Consider the following 26,735-nt stretch of genomic DNA (forward strand, 5'->3'; position numbering starts at 1 on the left):
TGGAGGAACAGAAAGGGAGGTGGGGTTGCACTATATGTTAAAAATACATATCTCTGCACAGAAATACAGGAGGATGAGCTTGGTAGCCCCATCGAGAGCATCTGGGTTAAAATAAATGGAGCAAAGAATAAAAGGAACATGGTGGTCGGAGTCTACTACCGGCCACCCAATCAAGGAGAAGATGAGGATGAAACTTTTGAAAAGCAAATAGCCAATGTTTCAAGGAAGCATGACATAGTAGTAATGGGGGACTTCAATTTCCCCAATATTTGTTGGGAGACAAATTCTGCAAAACATGGCCCCTCCAGGAAATTCCTGACTTGTGTTGCGGATAACTTCCTCTACAGAAAGTAGAGGAAGGAACTAGAGAATTGGCTATCCTTGACTTGATCCTAATCAACAGAGATGACTTAATGGATAAAGTACCAGTTACAGGAACTCTGGGGGAAAGCGACCATGTTATACTTGAGTTCTTGGTTCTAAAGGAAGCAAAAGCTGAGTGTAGTCACACGCGTATCCTGGATTTTAGGAAACCTGATTTTAACAAACTCACAACAATGATCAGTAAGGTCCCATGGCAAGCGATTCTAACGAGAAAAGGAGTCCAAGATGGGTGGGAGTTTTTAAAAAAGGAAATTCTAAAAGCACAATTACAAACAATCCCAAGAAGAAGAAAAGGTGGAAGACAACAGAAGAAGCCAATGTGGCTTCACAAAAAGCTTAGAGACGACCTGAAAACAAAAAAGGATACATATAGGAAGTGGAAGGAAGGCCAAGCAACAAAGGAAGAGTACAGGCAGGTAGCACAGAATTGCAGGGATGGCATCAGGAAGGCTAAAGCTGAGAACGAGCTGAGGTTAGTGAGGGATGCTAAAAGCAACAAAAAAGCTTTCTTCAGCTACGTGCATAGTAAAAGGCAGAGGAAAGAATGGTGGTTCAGCTATTAAATAAGGATGGCAAAATGATAACAGATGACAAAGAAAAGGCAGAGGTGCTCAATTCCTATTTTGGCTCAGTCTTCTCCCAAAAGAGGGTCTATGACCCCCCTGGCAAAGGCAAAGTACAGGCACATGGTCCAGGAACACCTAATTACTTTGACTGAGTTAAAATCTCCAGGGCCAGATGAACTGCACCGTAGAGTAATAAAGGAACAGGCAGAAGAACTCTCAGAGCCACTGTTTATTCTCTTTGAGAAATCATGGAGGACAGGTGAAGTGCCAGATGACTGGAGGACCAATGTTGTCCCTATCTTCAAAAAGGGTAAAAAGGAGGAACCTGGGAACTATAGACCAGTCAGTCTGACATCAATCCCTGGGAAAATTCTGGAGCAGATGATAAAGCGATCCATCTGGAAGCACCTTGAAAACAATGCCGTGATTACTCAAAGCCAACATGGAATTGTCAAGAACAAATCCTGCCAGACGAATCTGATCTCATTTTTTGATCAAGTCACCTCCCTTGTAGACTGTGGGAATGCTGTGGACATAATATACCTCGACTTCAGCAAAGCTTTCAACAAAGTGCCCCATGATATCCCGATGAGCAAACTAGCTCAAAGTGAGCTAGATGAAACAACGATCTGGTGGATCCGCAGTTGGCTACAGAATTGGACTAAAAGAGTGCTTATCAATGGGATCTTCTCAAACTGGGGAAAGGTAATGAGCAGGATAGGGCCCAGTGCTCTTCAACATTTTTATCAATGACTTGGAGGAGGAGGTGCAGGGAATGCTGATCAAATTTGCAGATGACACGCAAGTGGGCAGGAGAGGTAATTTAATAGGCATAAATGCAAAGTTCTGCACCTAGGAAAAAGAAACCAAATGCACAGTTACAAGATGGGGGATATGTGGCTCAACAACACTACAAGCGAGAAGGATCTTGGAATTGTTGTAGATCACAAGCTGAATATGAGCCAACAATGTGATGTGGTGCAAAAAAGGCAAATGCTCTTTTGGGCGGCATTAATACAAGCATAGCTTCCAAATCCCGGGAAGTACTAGTTCCCCTCTACTCAGCACTGGTTAGGCCTCATCTTGAGTACTGTGGCCAGTTCTGGGCACCACACTTTAAGAAGGATACAGACAATCTGGATTGGGGTCAGAGGAGGACAACAAGGATCATCAGGGGACTGGAAACAAAGTCCTATGAAGACAGACTAAAAGAACTGGGCATGTTAAGCCTTGAGAAGAGAAGACTGAGGGGAGATAGGATAGCGCTCTTCAAGTACTTGAAATGTTGTCAGAGAGGAAGGCCAGGATCTCTTCTCGATCATCCCAGAATGCGGGACACAGAATAATGGGCTCAAGTGACAGGAAGCCAGATTCCAGTTGAACATCAGGAAAAACTTCCTGACCGTTAGAGCAAGACAACAATGGAACCAATTACCTAGGGAGGTAGTGGGCTCTCCCACACTGGAGGCATTCAAGACGAGGCTGGACAGCCATTTGTCAGGGATGCTCTGACTTGGATTCCTGCATTGAGCAGAGGGTTGGACTCAATGGCCTTGTAGGCCCCTTCCAACCCTACTATTCTATGATTCTCCTTCTACCATGACCATCAGTCACCTGCCTCCATTTCTTCTAACTTCAGCCTATTCCAATGTTATCTGGCCACTGAATTTTTTTTGTCTTGCTCACCATCTCCCCACATTTATGATACTTTTTTGGTAAATATTTTCAGAAAGTAGTGTATTTCCTGCTATCTTTATTTGTCCAGTTATTACAAAAATGGTTCAACACCCTTTCCTTCTCCAACTATCTCTCTCCACATTAGACCTCCTAGAGCATGCTGTCAGCTTCACAGTATCTACTCCTCTTTTCCTTCCAATTCCTGGCTATTATTCACTCAAGAAAGTATTCATGAAACCATCAGATAGAGATACCTTGAAACTACATGGGGCACAATCCAGACAAAATAAGGCATTTTGAAGTCACATGATTTCAGTGGGACAAGGTTAAGCACGTGCTTAATTTTTTAAGTTTAAAGTTGGGCTCCAAATCCTGGCTTGTTTACAAGCAATACCTTATAGTTCCCACTTCGCATGTCACGGAAAGCTATGGTTAAATGCAGGATCCCAGCTTGTTAGCTCACTCACATGAAGGGAGGAGCAAACCCGGGTGCATGCTGACCCTTATCAAGCCAGTATTTTGGGCTTAGTGGAATTTGCTAACTGGGCCAGTGTGTGATAATACATTTGCTGTGCACTAGAGAAGAAAAAGTATTTCGAGTCCTATTTTGCAGGCGGAAAGCCAAGACACAGGGAAAAAAGATAAAGTGGATTCCTGAAAGGAAAAATAAAATTATAAATCCAGTATGGATAAACTAACTTGAGCACACTCCAGGAGAGAGCGGAGGACAGGAAGGCCTGGCGTGCTATGGTCCATGGGGTCCCGAAGAGTAGGACGGCTGAACAACAACAATGGATAAACTCCCAGGCACCGTAGTTTTGTGCTGTGACATCATAAAATCATCCAAATGTTCAGCACAAATGTATTTACCTGTTGTCTCAGTGATCTTTTTATTTCCCAAAAGATCACCTAAGCAAGATCTGATGTATAATATATACAAAAGCACACACCATTTCACAGGCCATTTGCTATACAATATAAAGGCAGCAAAAAAACCAAACTATCAGCCATAGCACATATTTTTGTACTAACCGTGGAAATTGCACCACCTTGTGGGAGTTATGGTAATTATTTCTTGAGTCATGAAACAATATCTGAAGTTTCTATTAAGACAAACTTTCACTTGTCACCACATGGAGTAAGATTTTTTTTTTTATTCTCTCCAAACTGATGACCTGGGAGATACTTTTTTTCTTTTAATTTTTAATCAATTTTCCAAATACAAAGAAAAAAATACATCAAATTTAACTCTAATTATTGACAGACTTAATGACTGAACAACAAATATATCCCTTCTCCCACCCCCTTAACCATACAAACAAAAATATAGGTGGAATCCATTTGCTACTTGGATGTTTTCTTCGTTCTTTTTATCAAATTATATTTCATCTCTTTTCCAGAATCTGAGGAAGGGCTTTAGCAAATATTGCTGCATATATCCCTGGTGTGTAAATAAAATAAAATCATGCCATATTTTGTGAAAATCGGGTATTTTGACATACCTCTACAATGGCTATCTGCCATGTACTAAGATTTGAATGATAGAAGTTCTGCAGTTTACCAACTTTTACCTATTACCCTGCAGGTTGTCATCAGGATGAACACGATTCTTTCCTTAGATGTCATGTTTGCATTTGTTCTTCCCATATTGTAATAGAGCCAATGATGATATAATATATATAGTTTGGTGTGTAATGCTTGCCACTTCTGATAATATCATGTTCCAAAACTGTAACACAACAGGACACAACCACCACATACCAATATATAAGCCTTGCTGATTACAATTTCTACAACGTTCTGTATTGTTTATTATTTGCTATCCTTGCTAGACGCACTGGCATAATATACCACTGGGGGAACAATTTTAATGAATTTCCCCTAAGGAACATTGGGAGATATTTGAAATAATGTTTAACGTGTATTAGTAGACACGGTCAGAGAAACAGATGACTGTTATCACTTATTTTCTTTACTGATAGGGAAAGTGAGCACTTCACTAAGCACTACTGTTATTCAACCTCAAGCCATTCAGAAGAAGCCACATAAATAGGATTTCTTTTAAAAAATGGTTTACGTTGTGTCATTTTAAAGCCATTTTGTACATTGCTTTGGATATTGGCATGGATACAATCTATAAATATTATATAAAAATAAATGATCATATATTAGCATACATGGAATGCAGTTTGTTTTTTAAAAAAAATTCTAAGTAGTCAGTTTAACCATTTTCTTTTTCATTATTTTCATGTTTGGCAACTTACTTATATCCAACCTTTGTTTATGCTTCCTTCTGTCACCCATTTAACTCTAACATGGAGTAGAGACTTCTGAAATAGACGTCAAAAACATTTCTACTCATCTTAGGGCACAATCCTATTCAGATAGGAGGCCACCTCTGAACTCGGAGGCGACCACATATCCAAAGCACGGCAGGAGAAGCATGGAGAGGAACGTTCCCTCTGTGCTTCTCCTGCCCTGCATTTTCGGCTAGACAGCCAATTGTGGCTGTCTAGCCGCAGGAGGGCTGAGCGGGGGAGAAGGCTGCTGTATGACACATTGGCTGTGCCGTACAGGCATTTCTGCCCTCCCCGCCCCGGAACACCCCTTTTTGGCTGCTCCACGCTCCTCTTGTGAGTGCGGAGAATGAGGCTGTTCTGCTCTGCCTCCGAGGCAGCATGGAACTGGATGGAGGTCGGTTCCTGGAAAACCAGATATCCTATGGCCATCTAGCCACTGTCTAGCAGCCATAGGATTGCTCCCTTATTTGCTTTCCATTTCCCTCCAAATTAACGACCCGCAACAGATAAGCAAAACAAGAGCCGATACAAGATTTGTATGGATTCCCATTTCTTTTTTCCTCTGAGGCAGCAATCCTGAGCAGAAAAAGGCTTACATGAAATCATCAAGACTTAAAAACTAGACATCCTCTTCCTGGTAGGTGGCCAGGAATAGAATGTAATAGTGTGTCAGTACAACTAATGTGCAAATTGAGTCAAAGAGAGAACAGCAGATGCAAACATGCACACAATGTTCAGTTCTCAGAACATGAGAGCTAATCGTTATTTATAGTGTCCCAAATCCAGTCACACAATGTGTTGCATTTATTCCAAAATACTGTTATATATATTATATTATATTATATTATATTATATTATTATAGTCATATAGTTATTTATCAGTGTGAAATTCTACATATAATAAAGCAGCACACTATTTAGAAGTAACATGATCTCTTACTTTGATTATGTGTCTATTTTATTCTTAACTTTTATTTTTACCTTCATAAATAAGATGTGAACACTAGAGGGCATCACTGTTTCACACAAGGTTCTACTTAAAAAAATGAAAGAGCACAATAAAATGTTAAAATTTGGCCTGGGTTACACATATTGTACTAAAAAGGAGCTCATTTTGCAATATTGTGAAGTGCTTGTTTCTCATACTACATGGAACAAACAGGGCCAGTCTCCAAAGCATAAAGAACTTCGCAGAGCCATAAAGAAGACCCAGCTGAGATATGCAGGTATAGTGGGCAACTACTTGGATCCATCAGGATGGCCAACACCCACTCCCAAATCTTTCTAACCGGTATTGTTTTTGCACCACTACTTTGTTGATCCAGTATCAGCCAAGATAGGGTTTCTAATGGGGATAAAAAATCAGGGCCTGTCTCAAGGGTGTCTCCCCATAAAGAAAATAAGTAAGTAGAGGACTGTATCCCCTGTTGAGCGTCTTCTGGCTTAGCATCTACACTGGAGGTGTATGCAAGTGGCCAAAGAGCACCAGATCAACATGTTTTTGTAATGTTCTTTCCCAAACAACTTGCTTCAGAGAGGACATTATTGTTTGATGATGATAACTGGAATGGAAAAGAGGATGGGGGCTACTTTTCACTTTCTAAAGTTCTTGACTAACTGGGTAGGAAAATAGGCTGGATAGAAAACAGGTGTATTTACCTGTTTCAGAGGAAAGGGGAGGCAAAAGGCTTCACTTCCTAGTTGGTCACGGTTACTTAAAAACTCACAGCAAGCAGAAGCTATCCTGGCTTCTACTAGCCTCTGGATCACACAATTTTGGCCCCTGGCCTGTGTGCCACAACCCACTCTGACAAAAGCTCATATACCCAAAGATAGGGTAACAAGGCAATGGTGGGGGACCAACAGCAGGCTGGCCCATTCATTATTAGGGACCCCTGAGCTCTGCACAGTGCAGTAGGCAAGTCAAAAATAGGATTTAGAATGGAAGGCTGTAAAACCCTCCTGGGTCCCTAATGTACCAAAACAGAAATTAAAAAACACAGAACAAGGCAGACAACCAGGAAATGGAGGCAAGGGGGGGAAGCTAGCTAAGTTTCATATTATGGCTGGCTCAAAATCCTGGAAAACCTCAGCACACTGTCTCATGCTCCACTTTTGTCCACCAGGGGGACAACCACTTAGCTTAAAGTCCACAACCTTAATAGCCTTGTGTCACCCCGCTGTAAGACACAGTTACCCCACAGGTCCAAGGGGGCAAGCCACCAAGATCTGTACCCCCGCCCCATGAATGCAGCTACACACAAGAAGTGGATGTCCCCTCCCACATCCCTTATGACAAGTAACCAAGCTCCCGGTTTGGTGGACAACCGTGCTGAAATGGATTTTATTTACTTATTTATTTATTTATTTTCTTAATCGCCCATCTGGCCGGTCACCCGGCCACTCTGGGCGATGTACAACAGTACAACAGTTTTAAAACAATAAAATTCTATGTTAAAACATATTTCTAAAAATACCCTAGCCTACCCCAAATGCCTGCCTGAACAACCACGTTTTTAATGCGTGGAGGAAGCTCATTAAAGAGGGGGCATGGCGGAGTTCCCTAGGGAGGGAATTCCACAGAGTGGGGGCCACCACAGAGAAGGCCCTCTCCCTCGTCCTCACCAGCCTAGCTGTTCTGGCTGATGGGACAGAGAGAAGGCCATCCAAGGCTGATCTTGTTGAGCGGCCTGTCTGGTGTTGCTGGAGGCGCTCCTTAAGATAGGCTGGGCCGGAACCATATAGGGTTTTAAAGGTCAAAACCAACACCTTGAATTTGGCCCAGAAAACAACTGGTAACCAGTGCAACTCCTTCAGCACCGGAGAGATGTGATCCCACCGGCAGCTGCCTTTAATCAGGTGAGCCGCCGCGTTCTGTACCAGCTGCAGCTTCCGAACCGTCTTCAAGGGTAACCCCACGTAGAGCGCATTACAGTAGTCTAAACGAGAGGAGACCACGGCATGCAATGGGAGCAGATGGTCGGGAAGGTAGGGGCGCAGCTGCTGTATTAGATGGAGTTGGTACAGCGCTGTCTGGCTCACAGCTGACACCTGAGCCTCCATGGACAGCTGGGAGTCTAAAATGACCCCCCAGGCTGTGGACCTGGTCTTTCAAGGGTAGCCGTACCCCATTTTTGTAGTCAGAATTCAGCAATGGGTGCTTCACAGGGTGAGGGTGTGAAGCTCCATCTGGGCATACAAGGCAGCAAGGTGTTGCACACAAGAGGAGGAACTCTGAACCTGGAAATGTGGGTTTGGCCTCAGAGGGGAGGGTAGCACTAAGAAGTAAGGTCACGACAAGTGAGCAGCCAGACAAAGGCTGGGCAGATCTTGGGAGCCACACAGCAGGATGTCCGTCCATGCTGAGTCCCAGTGAGCAGTTGATCTCTAGGGCAGTCACAGAATTCAGGAAAACAGCACAAAAAGGTAGACTCAGGGTAGAAATCAATAAATTGACTCTGGGTTGTTAATAGGAGACTGCCAGAGACTCTTGACTTCTTGACTTAATTTAAAGATAGCTGGCTAAGCATTACAAACACCATGCTTCTAAGAGCAATCAGATGGAAGTTCTTAAAATGAAGGGATAAGGGGTACCAAGGTGATACTTTAATCCACTCTTCAGTATTGGATTGTGTTTCCTGCCAAGACTGATAAAAAGAGGAAGGAAGGTACATGTGCAGGAAAAAACAACGGAGAAAAGAAAATTGAGAAATCCCAGGTGCCTATAGAAAAAGATTTATTAATATTTCTTTTATATTCGCCTGACACGTTTCAGAAATATTGATTTCCTTCATCAGGGGCTACAATATAAATATATACATACATCATCTTAGTTATTTCATGTTACTCCAGAACATATAAAAACATCTCAAACACTCCTAAAATAAATAATTACTATAAAAATTATATAAATTTCACAACCAATTTTAACCTATACACAATTAATACTTCTCACATTCATATAAAAATCAAGAAACCATTACTTTTGCACATATTAAAACCACAAGGCAAAAAATGAGAACGACAAAGTGTAAAGTTTTGTTATTGTCTATATATATATGAAAAACTTCAAATGAGAACATCAGGATTACTTTAACCACAATAATTATCATGTTAAAAAAAAACATAAATACTGGTTTATAATATTAAAAAACCTTCCTCACATAAAAACAGACCAATGGCTTGTCTACCTTATATTGTACACTTGAAACTGACCAGACCTTTTATATAAACATATTAGCAGCAAATTGTATAGATTGTGTTGAACTATCTTTATAACAGGGTGGACTTCAGGAAGTAAATTTGTAGTAATGAAAGTGTACCATTTGTAAATAGCTCTCAAAATGGCATCAGTAGAGCATTCTCTCAAAAGAGAGGATTTATCATAGAAAAATCCTAAACTATAATTCCCTTATATTATGTCACCATTTCATAAGATAATCATACATATTAAAGTCCTCACATCATATTTTACAGATTTTTAAAAATTTAACAGGTATTTGTTCCCCTGTAAAAATCTGTTGTTCTTTAAAACTTTTTTTAAAGTTTTAAAGTTTCTTTTTTTTCTTTAAAAAAAAGCTCCCTTAAATGGTTAAGGGAGCAATCCTATGGCTGCTAGTCAGAGGCTAGACAGCCATAGGATACGTGGTTTTCTGGGAACCGACCTCGGAGCCTGTGCTCCAAGGTCAGTTCCCAGAGAACTGACCTTCCCCCCCACCCTTCCGCGCTGCCTCACAGGCAGTGTGGAACGGCCCCTTGCTCCATGCTTGGAAGAGGAGCACGGAGAGGCCAAAAAGGGGCCTTCCAGGGAGCGTTCTGGGGCAGGGAAGGTGGAAATGCCAGTACGACGCATCCTATGTGATGGCTGGCAGCCTCCCCCCCTCCACCTTCCCACAAATGGGAAGGCAAATGCAGGGCAGGTGAAGCACAGAGGGAACAATCTCCTCCATGCTTCTCCTGCCCTGCACTGGATAGGTGGTCACCTCCGAGTTTGGAGGCGGCTGTCTATCCCCATAGGATTGTGCCCTAAGAAACTTTATTTGAATGTCCAGGAAGACAAATAGAGAAGGGAAGAAAGGTTAGGTATGTCCATACTAGAAAATTGTTTGATACACAACCTAACTACACTTTACTCCCTTGCTTCTTGTGCCAAATATAAACAGATTGCAGACTCACCAAAAAATATTATAATCTTGTATGAGCCATAGTTTTCCCAAGAAAGTTATTTGCTTAATGCCCATAAGCTCACCTTATCTGTAGTCAATATACTAAGACAGACCAACCTCATCAGTTTGTATTAGCAGAAAGGGTCCCATGGGCTAGCTTAAATCATTTGGATAAAATACCTTTAATTGGCTACATGGGCCTAAAACACTGATGTTACATAATGAGAAAAAAAACTCCTCTCTGCCTTTTCCGATTCTGAAAAAACTTAAAGAATTATCACGTTTACAACAATGGTAAATAATCAACTTCTTCATTCAATCCTATGGGAGAAATCCTACCAAGCTTTAAAATCCAAAACATTTCTCTTCTGAGGAGCAATTTATTATTAGATCTATGCAGTTTTTCTATTACCCCAAAGATGAGGCCCTCTGTGGACTGGAGTACTTGTGAAAAATGACTTACTAAGGGCGCACCTGATCTCTTGTTCTGTATGTTGCTGAAATGCTCACTCATACGTTTCTTAAGTAGCCTTTGTGTCTGGCCAACATAAATTTTATGACGGGTGCATTTAATAGCATAGACTACAGGTGTGCTATTACAGGTGGAAAATTCTTTGATCTCATACGTTTTCTTGTCTGCTGGGTTCGTAAAAGTCTGGCATTTGGGGGCATATTTGCAGAATATATAATGGCCACATGGATGATGCCCTGTAGGTGCCATGGCACCATGAAGGACCGGCTGAGACGGCTTTGTTTGTAACTGAGTGTTACCATGTACAAGCCAATCCTTCAGGTTCTTAGTCCTTTTGAAAGTAACGCAGGATTTTATTTGACTTCATTTATTGGGATCTTCACTGCAAGAGTTCCAGTGAGGACTCTTCAGGATTGGATCATGTTTCCTGCCAAGATTGGCCTATTTAACTTACCCTCATGGGTCACTTGATTAAGATGGTATCCTGGAGGTTAGGAACGCATTTGCATTCATCCAGATTTCCCATACTTTGTATACTGAAGAGGGTCATCTCCTCCTAACTCAATGAGGGTAGAGGATACAAATTACACATTTCAATTACAATAAAAGCAGGTAGCCTAGCAAACGACAGTTAGGATCCTTTTGCTCCTAGCTGCCATGAGTTCCTTCCTCATGCAGCCTTTCCCATGACAGAAGACATATAGCACACATTATACAAAATGTTAGGGTGATGCTGTCCGAAATACAAACTCTATATGTACAAACCATCAAGACTGAGCTTCTCAGTAACCATAGAAGTTGGGGAAAGTGTGCACATCTGTACAGCCACAAAAGATTTACCCTTTAAGGCATTTTTAATTTAAAAAAATTAAAAATGTGTCAGTCATGCCGGCCACATGACCACGGAAGCGTCTTCGGACAGCGCTGGCTCTTCGGCTTAGAAACGGGGATGAGCACCGCACCCTAGAGTCAGACACGACTAGTTGGGGACACCTTTACCTTTAAGGAACCAAAATGCGCAGATATGTTTGATGCAGCTTACCAGGGAATTTAGAGTTGTCATATGCAATATGAAGCACCACGACCCAGACTCACAAAAAAAAGAAATTACACAAATGATCTCTGGGATGGGTTTCTACCAAAAACTAAATTCCAATGTATCTCAGGATCGTAAGATGCCCTAAAACTAAAGGAAAAGTGTGGTTTCAAAGGGCGTCTGCTGCCCTGGATCAAGTTTTGTTTGAAAATTCCTAATACTGTAACACTGACTGGGTCAAAAAAGCACCCCAACAGAAAAAATCAATAGATTTCTTGGGGTATTTTTTGTTCCAGGATCTTTTTGGTTTTCAAAAAGAAAATGCTCTAAGGACACTCACATTTGCTTCCCTGGTTTAGTTTTTATTGGAAAAATCTTACCCCATCATTTAATTTGGCTGGAACAAAAGAAATATCCCACAACCAGTGATTTGGGAAACTGTCCTGCTCTGGGCACTGTGTGTGTCAAAAAAGAAAACTGTAAATAGTAATTTAGGGACATCGTCACTGGCAGAGAAGCAAACAATGCCATAGAAGGACTACGCTGTACGTCTCTTCCTGTGTAAATTCTGCAGTGAAAAGTGTGCCATGGATGTAACTGCAACCCCAAGGCATGGGATAAACAAAATTTAAATAAATGTACATATCAAATTATGTGTTATATATTATATAAGTGGTAGACAACTTTAGGAAAAAATTAAAAAAACAGAGCTCTCACTTCACTTAAAAAGAGCAGATCGGAGCAAATTAGTCATTAGAGTCTAAGCTCGAAGAAAAAGGATTTAGGCATAACATAGAGCAGCCAAAAAGAGCTATGGGAGGGGATTCTTTAGCATGTTATGAGTGATGCTAAAATAATGCTCCCTCTACATTTTTCATACATTAATGTTATGGTATGGGTTTATGCAGATGACAGAATCATCTTCCTAAGTTTTTATTTTATTTTAGGAGAAAATATATCCACCTATTACAGAATTAAACATTTCCAGACGCCCCAGGGGTTTTCAAAATTAAGATAATAGCCTCCCCATATTTGCGACCAGCTTCTACTCCAAGTACAAAATACAAAAACTTAGCAAAATGTGGAGGTAATTCCATCCCTGCCCCATAAAAATACAATTAGAACTTGATTGTGAATTATGCATACAAGAGGAAGTTTTAAAACATCCAGACAAAACTCAGTGAAACTCCAAATACAAGATGTAGCATTTGAAATTGGATGATGTCCAAACCATAGTTAGTATTATCCCTAACATACAGTGTAACAAACATTAAATTATTGCAGCAGTTTCTCAGGAAGCCTTGCCACAGTTTCCTCTCTGACAACCTACCAATATATATTTGCCACTAATCACCAGCGCCCAATGCCAATTTTTCCTGCATTCCGAGTAGTTTTTGAATACACTCCCTTAAAGTCCTTTATAAAATGATGTCCAGGTGTTTCCTGCAATTCAACAACAGATTTAATATGGACATACTCTTAATGCCTAAACAGACTTTTTAACTTACAGACATTATCTGTGATCCCAACTCTTCCACCCCTGTTTTAAAATATGTCAGTACTCTATTTAGAAGATTACAGCATGCCAAAAGAATGGCATTTGCTTAAATTCTGCAAACGGGGAAGATAATTTATTAATCTTAGTTCTGCCTTTATACTTGACTTGTCACATTTTCCTGTATGTGCAGTTTTTGTGAATTGTTCTCACTAATAGTATCCTGTTTCTACAAGCAGGAAAGGGCTGAGTACAGTTTGTTAGTTAACATTACTTCCTATAACCAGGGTCAATATTCTGTAGTAGTGACACTAGAGCAGTTATTGTTCAGTCTCGATAAGCAATGTATCACACTGATGATTGTTAATGGACATCCTTTGTAGTGTAACGTCAACTGATAATCAGTAAACCCAGATTTGCAATGGACTTCCTCCTTCCTGTTTTTACAGCACTAAGCAAGGAGATGCCTCTTCCTGCTAAGCTTTTGTGCTTCTTACCAATTTATTAAATAAGTTTTTAAAGCAATACACTTTTTAAAAAGTCTACCATTTTTAATAAAATGATACATGTTGAATACCACAGTCTACTTGTGAGGATTACATTCCAATGCAGCTGTACCTTCAAAGCAGTTTATAAAATTACCCCATTATGAGAAAATATATACAAATGTAAGCATTTTTTAAAAATGCTCACAGAACTTAAATTTTCTCTCCCCCTTCATACTAGTCTCAGAGTTGTATCCAATGGTGCCCACCTGCCAAAAGAGGACCGTATTCTCCCTCCCACTCCAGTTTGTGGTGCGGGGGGCAGCACAGGGGAGAGAAGAGGAAAAGAAAGTCCCATTGCTTGAGGGGAAGTCTGCTCGCATGACATTGGATGTAGCCACCTGTTAGTAATCAGACTAGACAGACAACACCAAAGTGAGTCTAACGTTTTATTTATTTGTTTGTTTATTTATTAAAATACTTCTGTACTGCTTAATATATTAAAATACCTAAATGATTCACATTAAAATCCAACATAACAAGATAACAGCCCAAATAAAATAATTAAAACATTATAAACATTTAGACACATTACAATACTATAACAATAACAGGGCAATAACAGAGTCCCTTGCATGTCAGGGTAATCCTGTGTGAATATGTGTACCTTCAAGAAACATTTAAAATTTGCCACCATTTCTACCTCTCAGAACACACATAAAAGAGTGTTCCCAAGGGTGTGTGCCACCACCGAGAAGGCCCGTTTACACACTGTGTAATACTGCACTATATACTGACAACCTGATATGTCAATTAAAAAATAAAGTAATATATAGGAAATTGGTAGACTCTTGGAATAGGCTCCATGATACTACCAGGAAAAATATCTGAAAAATTGCATTGAATTCTCTACACTACTTTAAGTATTTTTATCCTGCTCCTCAGCCAAAAATGTTCCCCGAGTGGCTTACATATGATCAGTAAAACATGACAGTCCGCGCCCGCAGGTTTAAATCTAAAAAGACACAACACATGAGGAAAAAGAAATGTGGAGGGAAGAGAAAGAAATTAAGTATTTCGTAGGGCTGATGAAATGTCCCCATATCCTACTCTCATGTCCCTCAGCACAGCCTGCTAGAATGGTCTCCACTTCATAATTAAGCAGGATTTGTTTGAGACAAGATATAACCCCACCCAACTTGGGCTTTTGTTTGTCTCCACATGTGCATTACTTGTCTTGGGGTCAGTGCGGCTCACCTAGCAACCTATTGATTGGACCAGGCTGCATACTTTCACCAACCACTGCTTTCTGCCCTCTTTTACTCATCTCTTCCAGCAATATAGTGAATGAAGTGGAGGGAATATATGAAGCAGATAGATCAAGAGGAAAAGATGGGATGGCACTGCCCAGGGCTTGCAGAGTTTTGCAGGCAGCTATGGGCATGTGTATGAGGCAAAAGTAGGTTGAAGTTGGATTGGGAAATGCAAGTTAAATATCCTCCCCAATCCCAATGCTGATAAATTTCAACTTCTTTTTCCTCATGGAGATCACTAATTACACAAAAATAAAGTCCAGATGGTATGGCCTCGTAGAAGTTTACAACAAACATAATTGCATTCCTATACCCACAGTCAGGACAAAGGTCTTTGTCAAGTGTAGCAACCCCCAGCTTAATATTCACTGCTACTACGGGTGTTTCCAGAAGGATGCTCTGAGCACTACTAATCAAAAGCCACAGTGCTGCTATTCCATATTTTCCTCCTTAACAGATTTTTTTGTGGGGGGAAAAAAGATGGAGAAAGCAGTGGGAAAATACAGAAGGGTTAGAAGTGAATGGAGCTTCCATAAAATTCCATGAATGAGGCAGGGTGAATGCAAAATAAAAAGTCTCATCTGGAAGCATCCTAAATCTCAAATAGCAAATTCACACTCCAAATGCACAGATAGCATCCACCTTTCTTTAACCAGCAGTTCTCAGACTTTTTCCCCCTCACAGACCACTTGAAAATTGCCAGTGGTCTCAGTAGAACACTGAATAAACTTGTTAAAAAAAAAAAATCAATACATAGCCTGTATTTTAATAGCATTTGTCTCAAGTGCCTATATTATCATTAAAAAAATGTCATTATGAAGATCACAGGCCCTAGGCAAGGCTGCTGAGAAGGGGTCCTTTAACTGGTAAATGTTTAAGGAAAAATTAATAGACTACACCAGCACTATATTATGAAAGTCACAGGCCCTCAGCCAGGGCCTTGTTAGCCTATTCAAAAATCTAGCCCTGGTCAAAACAGCCTTATTCTCTGCCATCAAAAAAATAAATCAAGTACAGGACCAAGTACAGGTATTTTTGATGGTTTTGCAACCTTTCGGTGGACCCAGCAGTAGCCTGTAGCCTAGTCTGAGAACCTCTGTCTTAAACAACGCTCTTCGTCTGCAGAAGTTGACTGTACTTACAAAGATGTCACTTCTAAAGTGACTCGGCTTGTTGGGAAATGTATTTCATCTTCCTACCTTCATGTTTCCTGTCATTTCAGCTGTTCAATGAACAACAGCGTTCATAAGAGGTAGATCAGCAGAGAAATATAATACATGCTATGACAATGAAGTGAGTAAAGACCAATAGCTCATTCCTTTTTCTGGGCACAATGATGCAAACACCACAGATCAATGCTACAATATCAATAGCAAGGAAATCTTTATAGTAAAAGCAGTCATAATAAGATCCTTGAATGGGCCTGGAAACATTAAAACATTCACGTAATTTGCTTTCAACAGAGCAACCTTAATACAAAGCAAGTTCCCAGAACTTACACATCCATTTCTTATGGCAACCTCTTCTGGCTGTCTATCTTGTACTGAAACCCCTCTACCTGCTTCCTGAGTGAAACAGCCAACATTACAACCCTCAAATGTCATCATCATTCAGGCATTAAGAATAGTATTACTTCATTGTATGCTTCATCAAATTGATATCTTCCATTAACTACTAGCAAAATGGAGCTTAGCCCATTTTGCTAGCTCCCTTTCAACACAAGAGAGAGAGGCAACCCAGCAAGCAAAAAGGTCATGCTATGGGGAAAGGATCTTCCACTATCAGGAATACAGCAGCTAGTGTGCCCACTAGAGTCCTGCAGAAGAGCTACTGCCTGGTACTCACTGAAATCCATTATTGACCCTGACTACTAATCGTTCCTTTTATCATAGAATCATAGAACAGTAGGGTTGGAAGGGGCCTACCAGGCCATTGAGTCCAACCCCCTGCTCAATGCAGGAATCCAAGTCAGAGCATCCCTGACAAATGGCTGTCCAGCCTCGTCTTGAAGGCCTCCAGTGTGGGAGAGCCCACTACCTCCCTACATAATTGGTTCCATTGTTGCCTTGCTCTAACAGTCAGGAAGTTTTTCCTGATGTTCAGCCGGAATCTGGGTTCCTGTAACTTGAGCCCATTATTCCATGTCCTGCACTCTGGGATGATCAAGAGGAGATCCTGGCCTTCCTCCTGTGACAACCTTTCGCATACTTGAGGAGCGCTATCATATCTCCCCTCAGTCTTCTCTTCTCAAAGCTAAACATGCCCAGTTCTTTCAGTCTCTCTTCATAGGGCTTTGTTTCCAGTCCCCTGATCATCTTTGTTGCCCTCCTCTGAACCCTCTTCAGCTTATCTGCATCCTTCTTAAAGTGTGGTGTCCAGAACTGGACACAGTACTCCAGATGAGGCCTAACCAATGCTGAGTAGAGTGGAACTAGTACTTCCCAGGATTTGGAAGCTATGCTTCTATTAATGCCGCCCAAAAGAGCATTTGCCTTTTTTGCACCACATCACATTGTTGGCTCATATTCAGCTTGTGATCTACAACAATTCCAAGATCCTTCTCGCTTGTAGTGTTGTTGAGCCACGTATCCCCAATCGTGTAACTGTGCATTTGGTTTCTTTTTCCTAGGTGCAGAACTTGGCATTTATGCCTATTAAATGTCATTCTGTTCTTTTCTGCCCAGCACTCCAGTCTATCAAGATCACTTTGAATTTTGTTTCTGTCTTCCAAAGTGTTAGCTATCCCGCCCAATTTTGTGTGATCTGCAAATTCGATCAGCATTCCCTGCACCTCCTCCTCCATGTCATTAATACAAATGTTGAAGAGCACTGGGCCCAGGACTGAGCCCTGCGGTACCCCCCTCGTTACCTCTCCCCAGTTTGAGAAGGTCCCATTGATAAGCACTCTTTGAGTCCGATTCTGTAGCCAACTGTGGATCCACCGGATTGTTGTTTCATCTAGCCCACTTTGTGCTAGTTTGCTCATCAGGATATCATGGGGCACTTTGTCGAAAGCTTTGCTGAAGTCGAGATATATTATGTCTACAGCATTCCCACGGTCCACAAGGGAGGTGACTTGATCAAAAAATGAGATCAGATTCATCTGGCAGGACTCGTTCTTGACAAATCCATGTTGGCTTCGAATAATCACTGCATTGTTTTCAAGGTGCTTGTTTGAAGCACATCATTAGTTTGAAGCACATCATTGCAAGTCTCTGCCTTAGAAGTATTTTCTGTTTGTTTTGTGGAGGCCCTATCAAGAACTCCAGTCTACTTTACCAACACAACTAAAATCCTCCTTGCATTTCGGTGCTACAAAGTAAACAAAATGAAAGACAGCAAGAGGTATTCAATAACTGCTTAAATGAGCAGTCACCTCCATGCAAAGTGGACCCAAAATACAGAGCTGTAGATATTCCATTTCTTTCCGTTCACGACAAGGTGACTAGCTTTTGAACAGGCTCATGAACACTGTGACAAATTTGAATGGATGTACAACTTTCCTCCATTCTACATATACCACAGAAATATTTTAATGCATCATACATGCAACACTGCCCCTCCCTACAGACTCCTCCCCACCCCCACCTCAAGATTTCTGGCACTTCTCTCACTCTAGCCCAGGCATTGGGCGTGATCAGAGGCAGGAAGAGACTATGACCAAGTACCCCTAAAGCCAGGGGTGGCCTTAAGGGTGGGTGAGCTGGGCGGTCGCCAAGCTAAGCTTGCCACCTCAGTGTTTGAGTGTCCTGTATGCAACGAGCTAGGGTGAAGAAAGCATTAAGTGTCTTTACCTTTTCTTCGAAGTTCTACAGGTTGCTTGGGTACTAAGCATGAAAATGAACTTCTATCAACTAGCTTTAAATTGTTTTGTTTTTGAACTGCCAGTCTGATGACATTTGTTCCAAATAAAAATTAGCGGGACTGGCAACTTTACTATTCTAGGTTTTGCAATACCGCACATCCCACACAGTTTGGCAACATTGCAAAACTGATGAGAGAGGGGGGCATCAAAGGTGTTCCTTGCCCAGGGCGCTATTTAACCTGGAGCCAGCCCTGTCTAACGCCCAGGAAGAAAAAAATTCTTCCCCTTCCGTAAGTCCCTTGAATTCAGGAGGCCAACAGGGTCACTTGTGCCATGTTTGGGGGTCACTTTGAAGTAGAAAGTTAGATTCTAACCACTTCTGAATGTTTCCTGGCTCAGCATAAAATGAGAGGCTGACCTCTCTCTCTCCACCTCACCCCACCCTTCTCTGAGTCTTCTGCATGTCAATGAGAGATCAAAAGTGACACTTACCAAGAGTGAACATGAGGATGCTCAGGGGTAGGGATATATGAGAAATTCGTCTCAGTTCGTTTTTGATCATATTTTGATCATAGCCTTGTATTAGGTACCCATTTAACAATGGGTGTAGAATCTGATCATATACTACCCTGCACAGTAGCAGCTGAGCATGTGCAGCAACACAAGGCAACATCTTTCCTCTTACTCTAGCACTGAAAGTTTATTCTACCTCCAAGGCCAAGAAAAAGCTCGCACACAGGGCAGAAGTTCAGCATAAGAAGCTTTGGAGGAGGGGAAGAAAAGGAGGAGGAGGAGGGAAGACATTGGGTGCTTCCAAATGGAGGACTCCTGGGACTAAAATTAGAAGGCATTGTGCAGCTATTTCATCTTTTTCTCCACAGTAAGAAAAACAGATCGAAGAAGCAGTGGGAAAACACAGGAGGACTATGAGTGGACGATGACGATGTCTGGATTCCCCCGGAAATTCTGTGAATGAGGCAGGACAATGTTACGATAAAAGCCTCATCTGGAAGCACCCTGCATCACAAGAGCTCCTAGCATAGCACTGTATGAGTGTAGGGAAACTCACATCCCCTGCAACAGAAACTAAACTTATTCTGGCAAGAACCTATGGCAAGGGGTTGGATTGCAGGGGTATTTATAGGCAGGTGGGGTACAACTGGACAGCTATACCTAACTTGCCTGTGAACAGCATGCAGCTTTCATTTTACAGTAAACTAACAGGAATTGAGATCTCTTACAAATGAGATTCCTTCTACCACAAGCCAGAGGCCTTGGAAACTGCAAAAGAGTTCTGTGACTAAACTCGCAAGAAGTGAACTTCAACCCTGACTCTGACAATATACAAGGTTAGGAGGTAAAGCTTTCCTCTCAGCATGCTCCAAACTCTTTATTATTTCCGATGGCTCTCTCAGTTTCACTGAAAAAAGCAATGCTACACTGCTGAAATCTGAAGGGATTCCAGAGCTTAACATAGCTTAGTGCATCCAAATAAACTTCAAAAGAACACATGAGCACTGCAGCCAGTTGATTCTCCCTGGTGCTAAGCCGGTTCTGAGCAAAGCAGGCATAAAGTGGACAGAGAACACTTACGAAGTTTACTCCATTGTGGTGGGAACCTCAGATGACACAGTCAGCAAAGTGGCTACTGAAACCAGTAGAGAATGGTTTAGTGAAGGGGTGGACAACCTGCAGTGCAAGGACCACATGCCATGCGGGCCTTGGCCTAATTTCAAAAGCCCTCTGTGGGTGATCAGTTCAGACCTCTCTCTCCCTTCCCTGGCAGCCCTCTGCATAGCAAGGGAGGGAGGGAGGGAGAAAAGGGACCCACCCACTGCTATCTTCAACCTCGCCCACTGCTGACATGCAGCCCCCAGCAGCTTAACCAAGAGGGAATGTGGCCCTTGAAAGAAAAAAGGTGGGCCTCCCCTGGTTTACTTGATGCTGTAAGTGAGAACACTATGGGGAAAAAGATAGAATAGGAACACCATCCGCAGTGGCCTGTCATAAATGCTTAGACGCCCTGAAAAATCAGCCTAGTAGAGACTAACCTTCTGTCCAAGTAACCCTTGCACCACTTTTCTTTCTGTGTGTGACAACTGCTTAAGGTTACTTCAGAGCCAAAGATAGTGAATGTAATGTAGCATACTTGTCAAGTTCACTGAACACCCAAACTTCACCAACAGCAATGTATGTCTCTCCCTTAAACACAAAGAATATCCTTTGAAGTTTACACTGTGAAACTGAGAATTACAGCACATTAAGTGAAGCATCACCACATTATTTGCATACAGGAATATTGCAAGAATGCACACACGTTTTTGAACAGGAAAACACGTCAGGTCATACAAACATCTGTATATTCATGTTCACATGCTCCCTCCTTCACTAACAACCTAGATTCAACTATACTTTTTTTTAAAAAATCTAGCGTAGAACATGCCTTAAAGAACTGTACATTGATTTTAATTCATACAGCAAACATACAGTTCTATCATTCTAACTTTAAAACATGCTCTTCAGAGAGTTTGGGGCTGTGGAATAAGGGCAGCCTTGTATTTAAGCACTAGCCTGGTAGCCATAAACAACCAGAAATTGCATGCAGGTGAGTGAGCTACTGGAGGAGGACTGGAGTACTCCTTTCCTCCTCCACAACCAGCATAGAAATGAAGTTATCTGCCCCTCCACTGTCAGCCCATAACAGGCTAGTAACTTTTGTGGGCTTCTTCACCAGGCTGTATAAGGGAGAGAACAACTTGCACAATTATTCTAGCAAAGTATAGGAGACATCAATCTCAGATGCTTACTAGAAATAAACTGGGAGGAAAGATGAAGGCCCTGAAATTGGCTTTTCAAAGACTCTAACCATTATCCAAGCTCCTGAAAGTTAAGGTTAAGTCCCATACAGCTTGTGCTGTATAAGATACCTGCCTTATTTCACTATACAAAGTTGGCAAGTAGTAAATTTAACAAGTGCTGTGCACATAAGATTTTTGAACCCATGGTAAACATAGGACTGAAGATCGAGTGTGGGCAAAAATTAGTTATCTCTTTCAAAATCTTCCTAATGCTACCATTAAAACTGTATGGTATTATTTTTGCAAAGTCACTCTACGCTAAATATGCCATTACCAACAGAAATGCAATGCATTTTAGTGAAGAAGGCAGTGTTCCCGTTTTGCAATCAACAACCTATTACAAGATACTTCCAGTACAATCCTATTCATGTTTACTCAGAAATATGTCCAGTTGAGTTCAATGGGGCTTACTCCTAGGTAAGTCTTAACTGTATTACAAAACAGCATCTCTGTGTATAAGTGACATATCCTGATCTGCTAAATGCTGTTTATACTAGAATTACCAAAATACACTTTTTACCCCAGTATTTAACTACTTTTTTATTCATACTACAGTAGCAAATATTTACAACATATTGGTGGGTAACAACAGGCTCAATTTCAATATTTTAAAGTACTGAAGTGGGTTTATAAAGGGCATTAAAATCCAGTTGAGATCACTTTAAACAGCCATAACTCTGATATTAACTAAGGGCACAATCCTGTGCATGTTTCGACATAGAGCATGGCTAGCTGGGGCATGCTGGGAGTTGTAGGCCTTTTCTCTGTCTAAACATACATAGGATTGTGCCCTAAATGTGTCTTTTAAGTATGTTACCATTTCCAGGTGGGTAGCTGTGCAAGTCTGTTACAGCGAAAACAACCAAGAGTCTTGGGGCACCTTAAACACTAACACATTTAAGGTGCAATCCTATTGGATCCACCCTGGGTACTTGTAAGCCTCCGAACTTGGAGGCTTATGAATATCCAGGGCAGAGTGGGAGGCACCTCGTGCTTCCTGCTCTGCATTTTAGCTAGATGGGCATTTTCGCCCCTTGGCGGAGACTTTGGGGAGGGGGAGGGAAGGAGGCTGGGGACGGCTAAGGATAGCTCAGATCCCCACGTCCTCAGAGTCCTCCCTTCTCTGCTCACCAGCATGCCTCCTTTAATCTTTTTAAGACCTCATGTTTTTTTTGTGAGCTCCCCTTGCATTTGTGAGCTCATAGAAGCAGCCAGCATGGTTTTCCCCATGTTGGCTGTGAGGGGGTAGGGGAGCTCAGTTTCCTGGCTCTGAGGTTGAAGCACTGTCTCTAGCCTCAGATCCAGGAATCCTATGTACCTCAGATGCTGTCTAGGGGGCATAGGATTGCTCCCTTATTCTGGCATAAGCCTGTCTGGACCCTGCCCGCTTCATCAGATGCACTTGCTTATACCAGAATAAAGTAAGTCTTTAAGGAGCTACAAGACTCTTGGTTGTTTAAATATACTAGTTATCCAAAATATTCCAGAAGAGGGAAAAATGTGGCCCTCCAGATGTTCTTAGACTGCAACTTCCATCATCCTTTACCATTGGCTGTGCTGGCTAGGGCTAGTGGGAGCTGCAGTCAAACAAGCCATAAGTTGCCCACCCCGATATATTCAATGCTATTAAAATGTTTGGTTTTAGCAGGCGGTAATTCTTTACTGCTTCAAAATCCAACATTACAATGACAGTGGGCTGCTGAAACATTTGTGAGTAGCCCAATACACTGCTGCACCTGCTAGCTGTGACACAAATCTGAAGTGGTAAGAGAGGATTTGCCATCATCGTAAGAATTTATTTCATAGACAAGTCAGCAGAAAGGCTGTGGCACTTAGCACACTTAGGATGCAATCCTATGGCAATGCCCATAAGCCTCCGAACTCACCTCTGTGCTCCTCCCACTCTGCGTTTTGGCTAGACGGGCTTTTTCACCCCTCTAGCTGGGGCACGTCAGAGCGGGATAGAAGGAGGCTGGGGAGGCTTTGGGATACATAGTACCCCAGCTTCCCTAGTCCCTTCTCCGCCCACAAGCTTGGCCCCTTTACCCCCCGTCTGAGGTCACCTTTGCAGTCTTGGAGATGCAGCCAGTACGGTTCTCTCTGCAATGGCTGTGAGGAGAAGGGGGATGCGGATTCATGGATCCACAGTCCAAGTGCTCTCTCCAACCTCGTGTCCAGCAATCTGAATTATCCTATGCCCCCCCCCCAACTCTGTCTAGGGGCCATAGAATTGCTGCCTTACAGGCCTGACTTCTATATAGCAGCTGCAATGGTTCAGCCTTCTACCAGAAATACTCAGTGTGCATAACTTGAAACACTTGTGTGTACGTAGGCCATTTTGCTCTTGCAGAAAATAATAGGAAATGCAGACATACACATGGCCATTGCATCCAGCACATATACATCCCACACCTCCTGTTGGGTGCACAACCCAACAGAAGCTTTGCCTACACAAAGCCTACAGAAAGAAATTGGTATCTCAAAACATCACTCTTATGAACCTTGCACAACTGTTGGTCCTACATCAGCACTTCCCACTGTAATCTCAGCCTGGAGTTGGCAGCAGGGAACTGAACTCTTGGCTTTTAGAGTTATTATTAAAAGAAAACTTGTTAAGAGGAAGCCATAATGAAGAAATATATCACGAAAGATACCCGAGGCATCAGTTTTATAGTTTTATGTGACTTCAATTTTGTTTACAGCACGGGTGTATTCACTTCATAACGCACACCTCCTTAGAGGGAGGGGGGTGTTTGACAGGTTGTTTAGGATTGCGACAGGATTCAGTGCGCCAGTGCAAGAGAGAAATAGCTCAGGGGCTAGTGCGTATAATCATCATTACCTACATGAGCAAGTAAAACCTTAAAATAATTTCCTGATGTAATGTAGGTTTTGTCAAGTCAGGTTTAACAGCTGAACAACAACTCTATTCAACAAGCAAGAACTGAGGATGGGGCACAATTACTTCCAAATGTGCCTAATATTAGAACCAACATGCCTCTAGACAGACAACATAATGTTATGACAGCATCAGAACGTCAGGAAACATCCACCACCAAAAAACATAATTGCATCATCATGGAAAATTATGCCATAGTACAAGAGAGGTGTGTGCCATAGGCAGGATGGAGGGGGAAAGGAGATTCACTACTTTGAACTATCCTAAAGTCATCCCAGCCAGCAAAGAGCCACCTATATCTTTGCAGAGACATGTTCACTTCATAGTGTAGCAATAAGTAATTAGGAATGAGAACATCAAACTTGTTCCACTTGCTTTGCACAGGATACCATTATAAAGTATATCTTTAGGATCAAGATATTTCCAAATAAAACTGGCAAACACTCAATTTTCAAAGGAAGTTGATTTACAAGTCTAGCAACTACAGAAGTACCCTGACACACCCACCAGTTTTGACAGGTCCTGAAATAAAAACATCCACATCATGCAGGTTATACAAAACAACTCCAATTCCATTCCCCTTCCCATATATTGCACAATTATTTCATACAAGGGAGGGCTCAGCCAGAGCCTATTCTATTTAAGCCTTACAAGTGTGAAGGAAAATAAGAAGGGAAGAAGGGACCAAAAAAAGAAAATGAAAACCTTGTCAGAATATCATCATAGCATATATACTACAAAAACAGTCTAGCCAATACTGATTGCAAAGGAACTTCAGTAGAGATTGGGATGTTTGTTAGGGCAAATGGAAAACTATTGTACCTCTTGCATGCTGGCATTTCACCTGTCCTCAGCAGAATCTCATATCTGCCTATCCTCTAAACACACACGTTGGTGTGTGTATTTATTCAATTTATAAGTCCCCCTATAATTGAAACTCTCAGGGCAACATGCATAATAAAAACAAACACAATACGGCCAATGATAAAACACATTACAAGGATTTCTTTAAAAAAGCAAACATGTAGGTGTTTCCCTCTTTATTTGACAGCTCCCTGGTCTCCAAACACAGTTTGTACAAACACAGACGTGTATTTTCTCCCCAGTTTCAGAGAACCAGGAACTGGGCTTCTCAGACTATTGCTTCGCCCGGTCTGCCCAACTTCGGAGGCCAGGTGAGCTGTCAAATGAGGAGGGGGCCCCGCTATCCTTAATTAGGAGAACCTGCGGAGGGCAGAGGTGAAGTGTCAGGGTGGAATAGGTACAAGGGCTCCCGGAGAGCGGAGAACCGGGGCGGTGGGGGGAAGACTGAGGAAGGACCACCTGCAGCAGCCCAGGACAGCGGCAAGAGCAAGGAACCCCCCAGGAGGCTTGGGGAGCGCCCCCTCCCCTCGGCTGAGCAAGGAGAAGGGCGCCCCTCCGGGAGGCTGCTCCCCTCTATGTGGCGTGCGCGCCTCGGCAGGAGCTGTCATTGCTCTCGCTCGTGCTACTCCACGCAGAGAAAGAAGGAGCACGCGGGGCCCGCTCCATGTGCCGCGCCTGTCCTAGCCCAGGGAGAGCCCCTGCTCGCACTCCCGCCCGCTTGCTCGCCCGCCCGTTCACCTCAAGGTGGGTCCCACACAGGCCGTCTCCGTGCTCTCAATCTCCTGCAGGATCCGCTCATGCTCTGGCAAGCTCTCCGCCATCTTGCATGGGAGGGAAAGGGAAAGCGAGGAAGCAAAGGAGGGAGAGGGGGAGGACCAAAGGGGAGGAGCCGGCTACTGCGGAGCCGAGCCGAGCGAATCCACGAGCGGGGCAGGCGCCTTCGACCTTCAGGAGCTCCCGCCTCCTGCAGGGCTCTGCGTTGCTCGTGGGGTGGCTCAACTTGCGCCTCGCAGTAGTATTGTAGTAGCAGTATCCCTGCCTTGCAGTGGGCGAAGAAGGTATTAGAGAGAAGGGTGGGGGAGTAGGGAACACCAAGGAGCGTGCAACTCGGTCTTTTGGATAATTTAGAGCAAGTCCCATTGTATTCAATGGGATGTCCCCCCAAATAAGGCAGCGAGGCGAGCTTAACCCCAATGAGCTTTCCAACCGGTTTAGGGGTACCTAGCTTGGTTTAGGTACCACTAAAGGATGAGGCTTTATATACTCCCTGTACCATTTAGGATTAGGCGTTATATACATCAGTCCTCACTAACCCGGCTTCCCACCCAATCCCTGCAGCCCGATTTGATGCATGCTTACTTAGAAGTAAGTCTTACTGAGTTCAGTGGGGCATAATGGGCCAAAAGAGGAGTAAAC

At 42.5% G+C, this 26,735-nt stretch overlaps 1 protein-coding gene across 5 annotated transcripts in view; it reads right to left on the reverse strand.

Annotated features, from left to right (window-relative positions):
- Positions 1 to 26,175, reverse strand: part of EXOC6 (exocyst complex component 6) — a 123,559-nt gene extending 97,384 nt beyond the window's left edge. For all 5 annotated transcript variants that reach the window (XM_084845859.1, XM_084845862.1, XM_084845858.1 and 2 more), the window contains exon 1: positions 26,058 to 26,175. In XM_084845859.1, the coding sequence (XP_084701985.1) occupies positions 26,058 to 26,140 (83 nt within the window). In that variant the 5' untranslated portion in view covers positions 26,141 to 26,175. The remainder of the gene's footprint in view (positions 1 to 26,057) is intronic.
- Positions 26,176 to 26,735: the final 560 nt, after the last annotated feature.

The sequence above is a fragment of the Heloderma suspectum genome, chromosome 3 (genome assembly GCF_057233095.1).
Source record: "Heloderma suspectum isolate Gila_16-S chromosome 3, 16-S_ref, whole genome shotgun sequence".
In the NCBI taxonomy this organism is placed as follows: Eukaryota; Metazoa; Chordata; class Lepidosauria; order Squamata; family Helodermatidae; genus Heloderma; species Heloderma suspectum.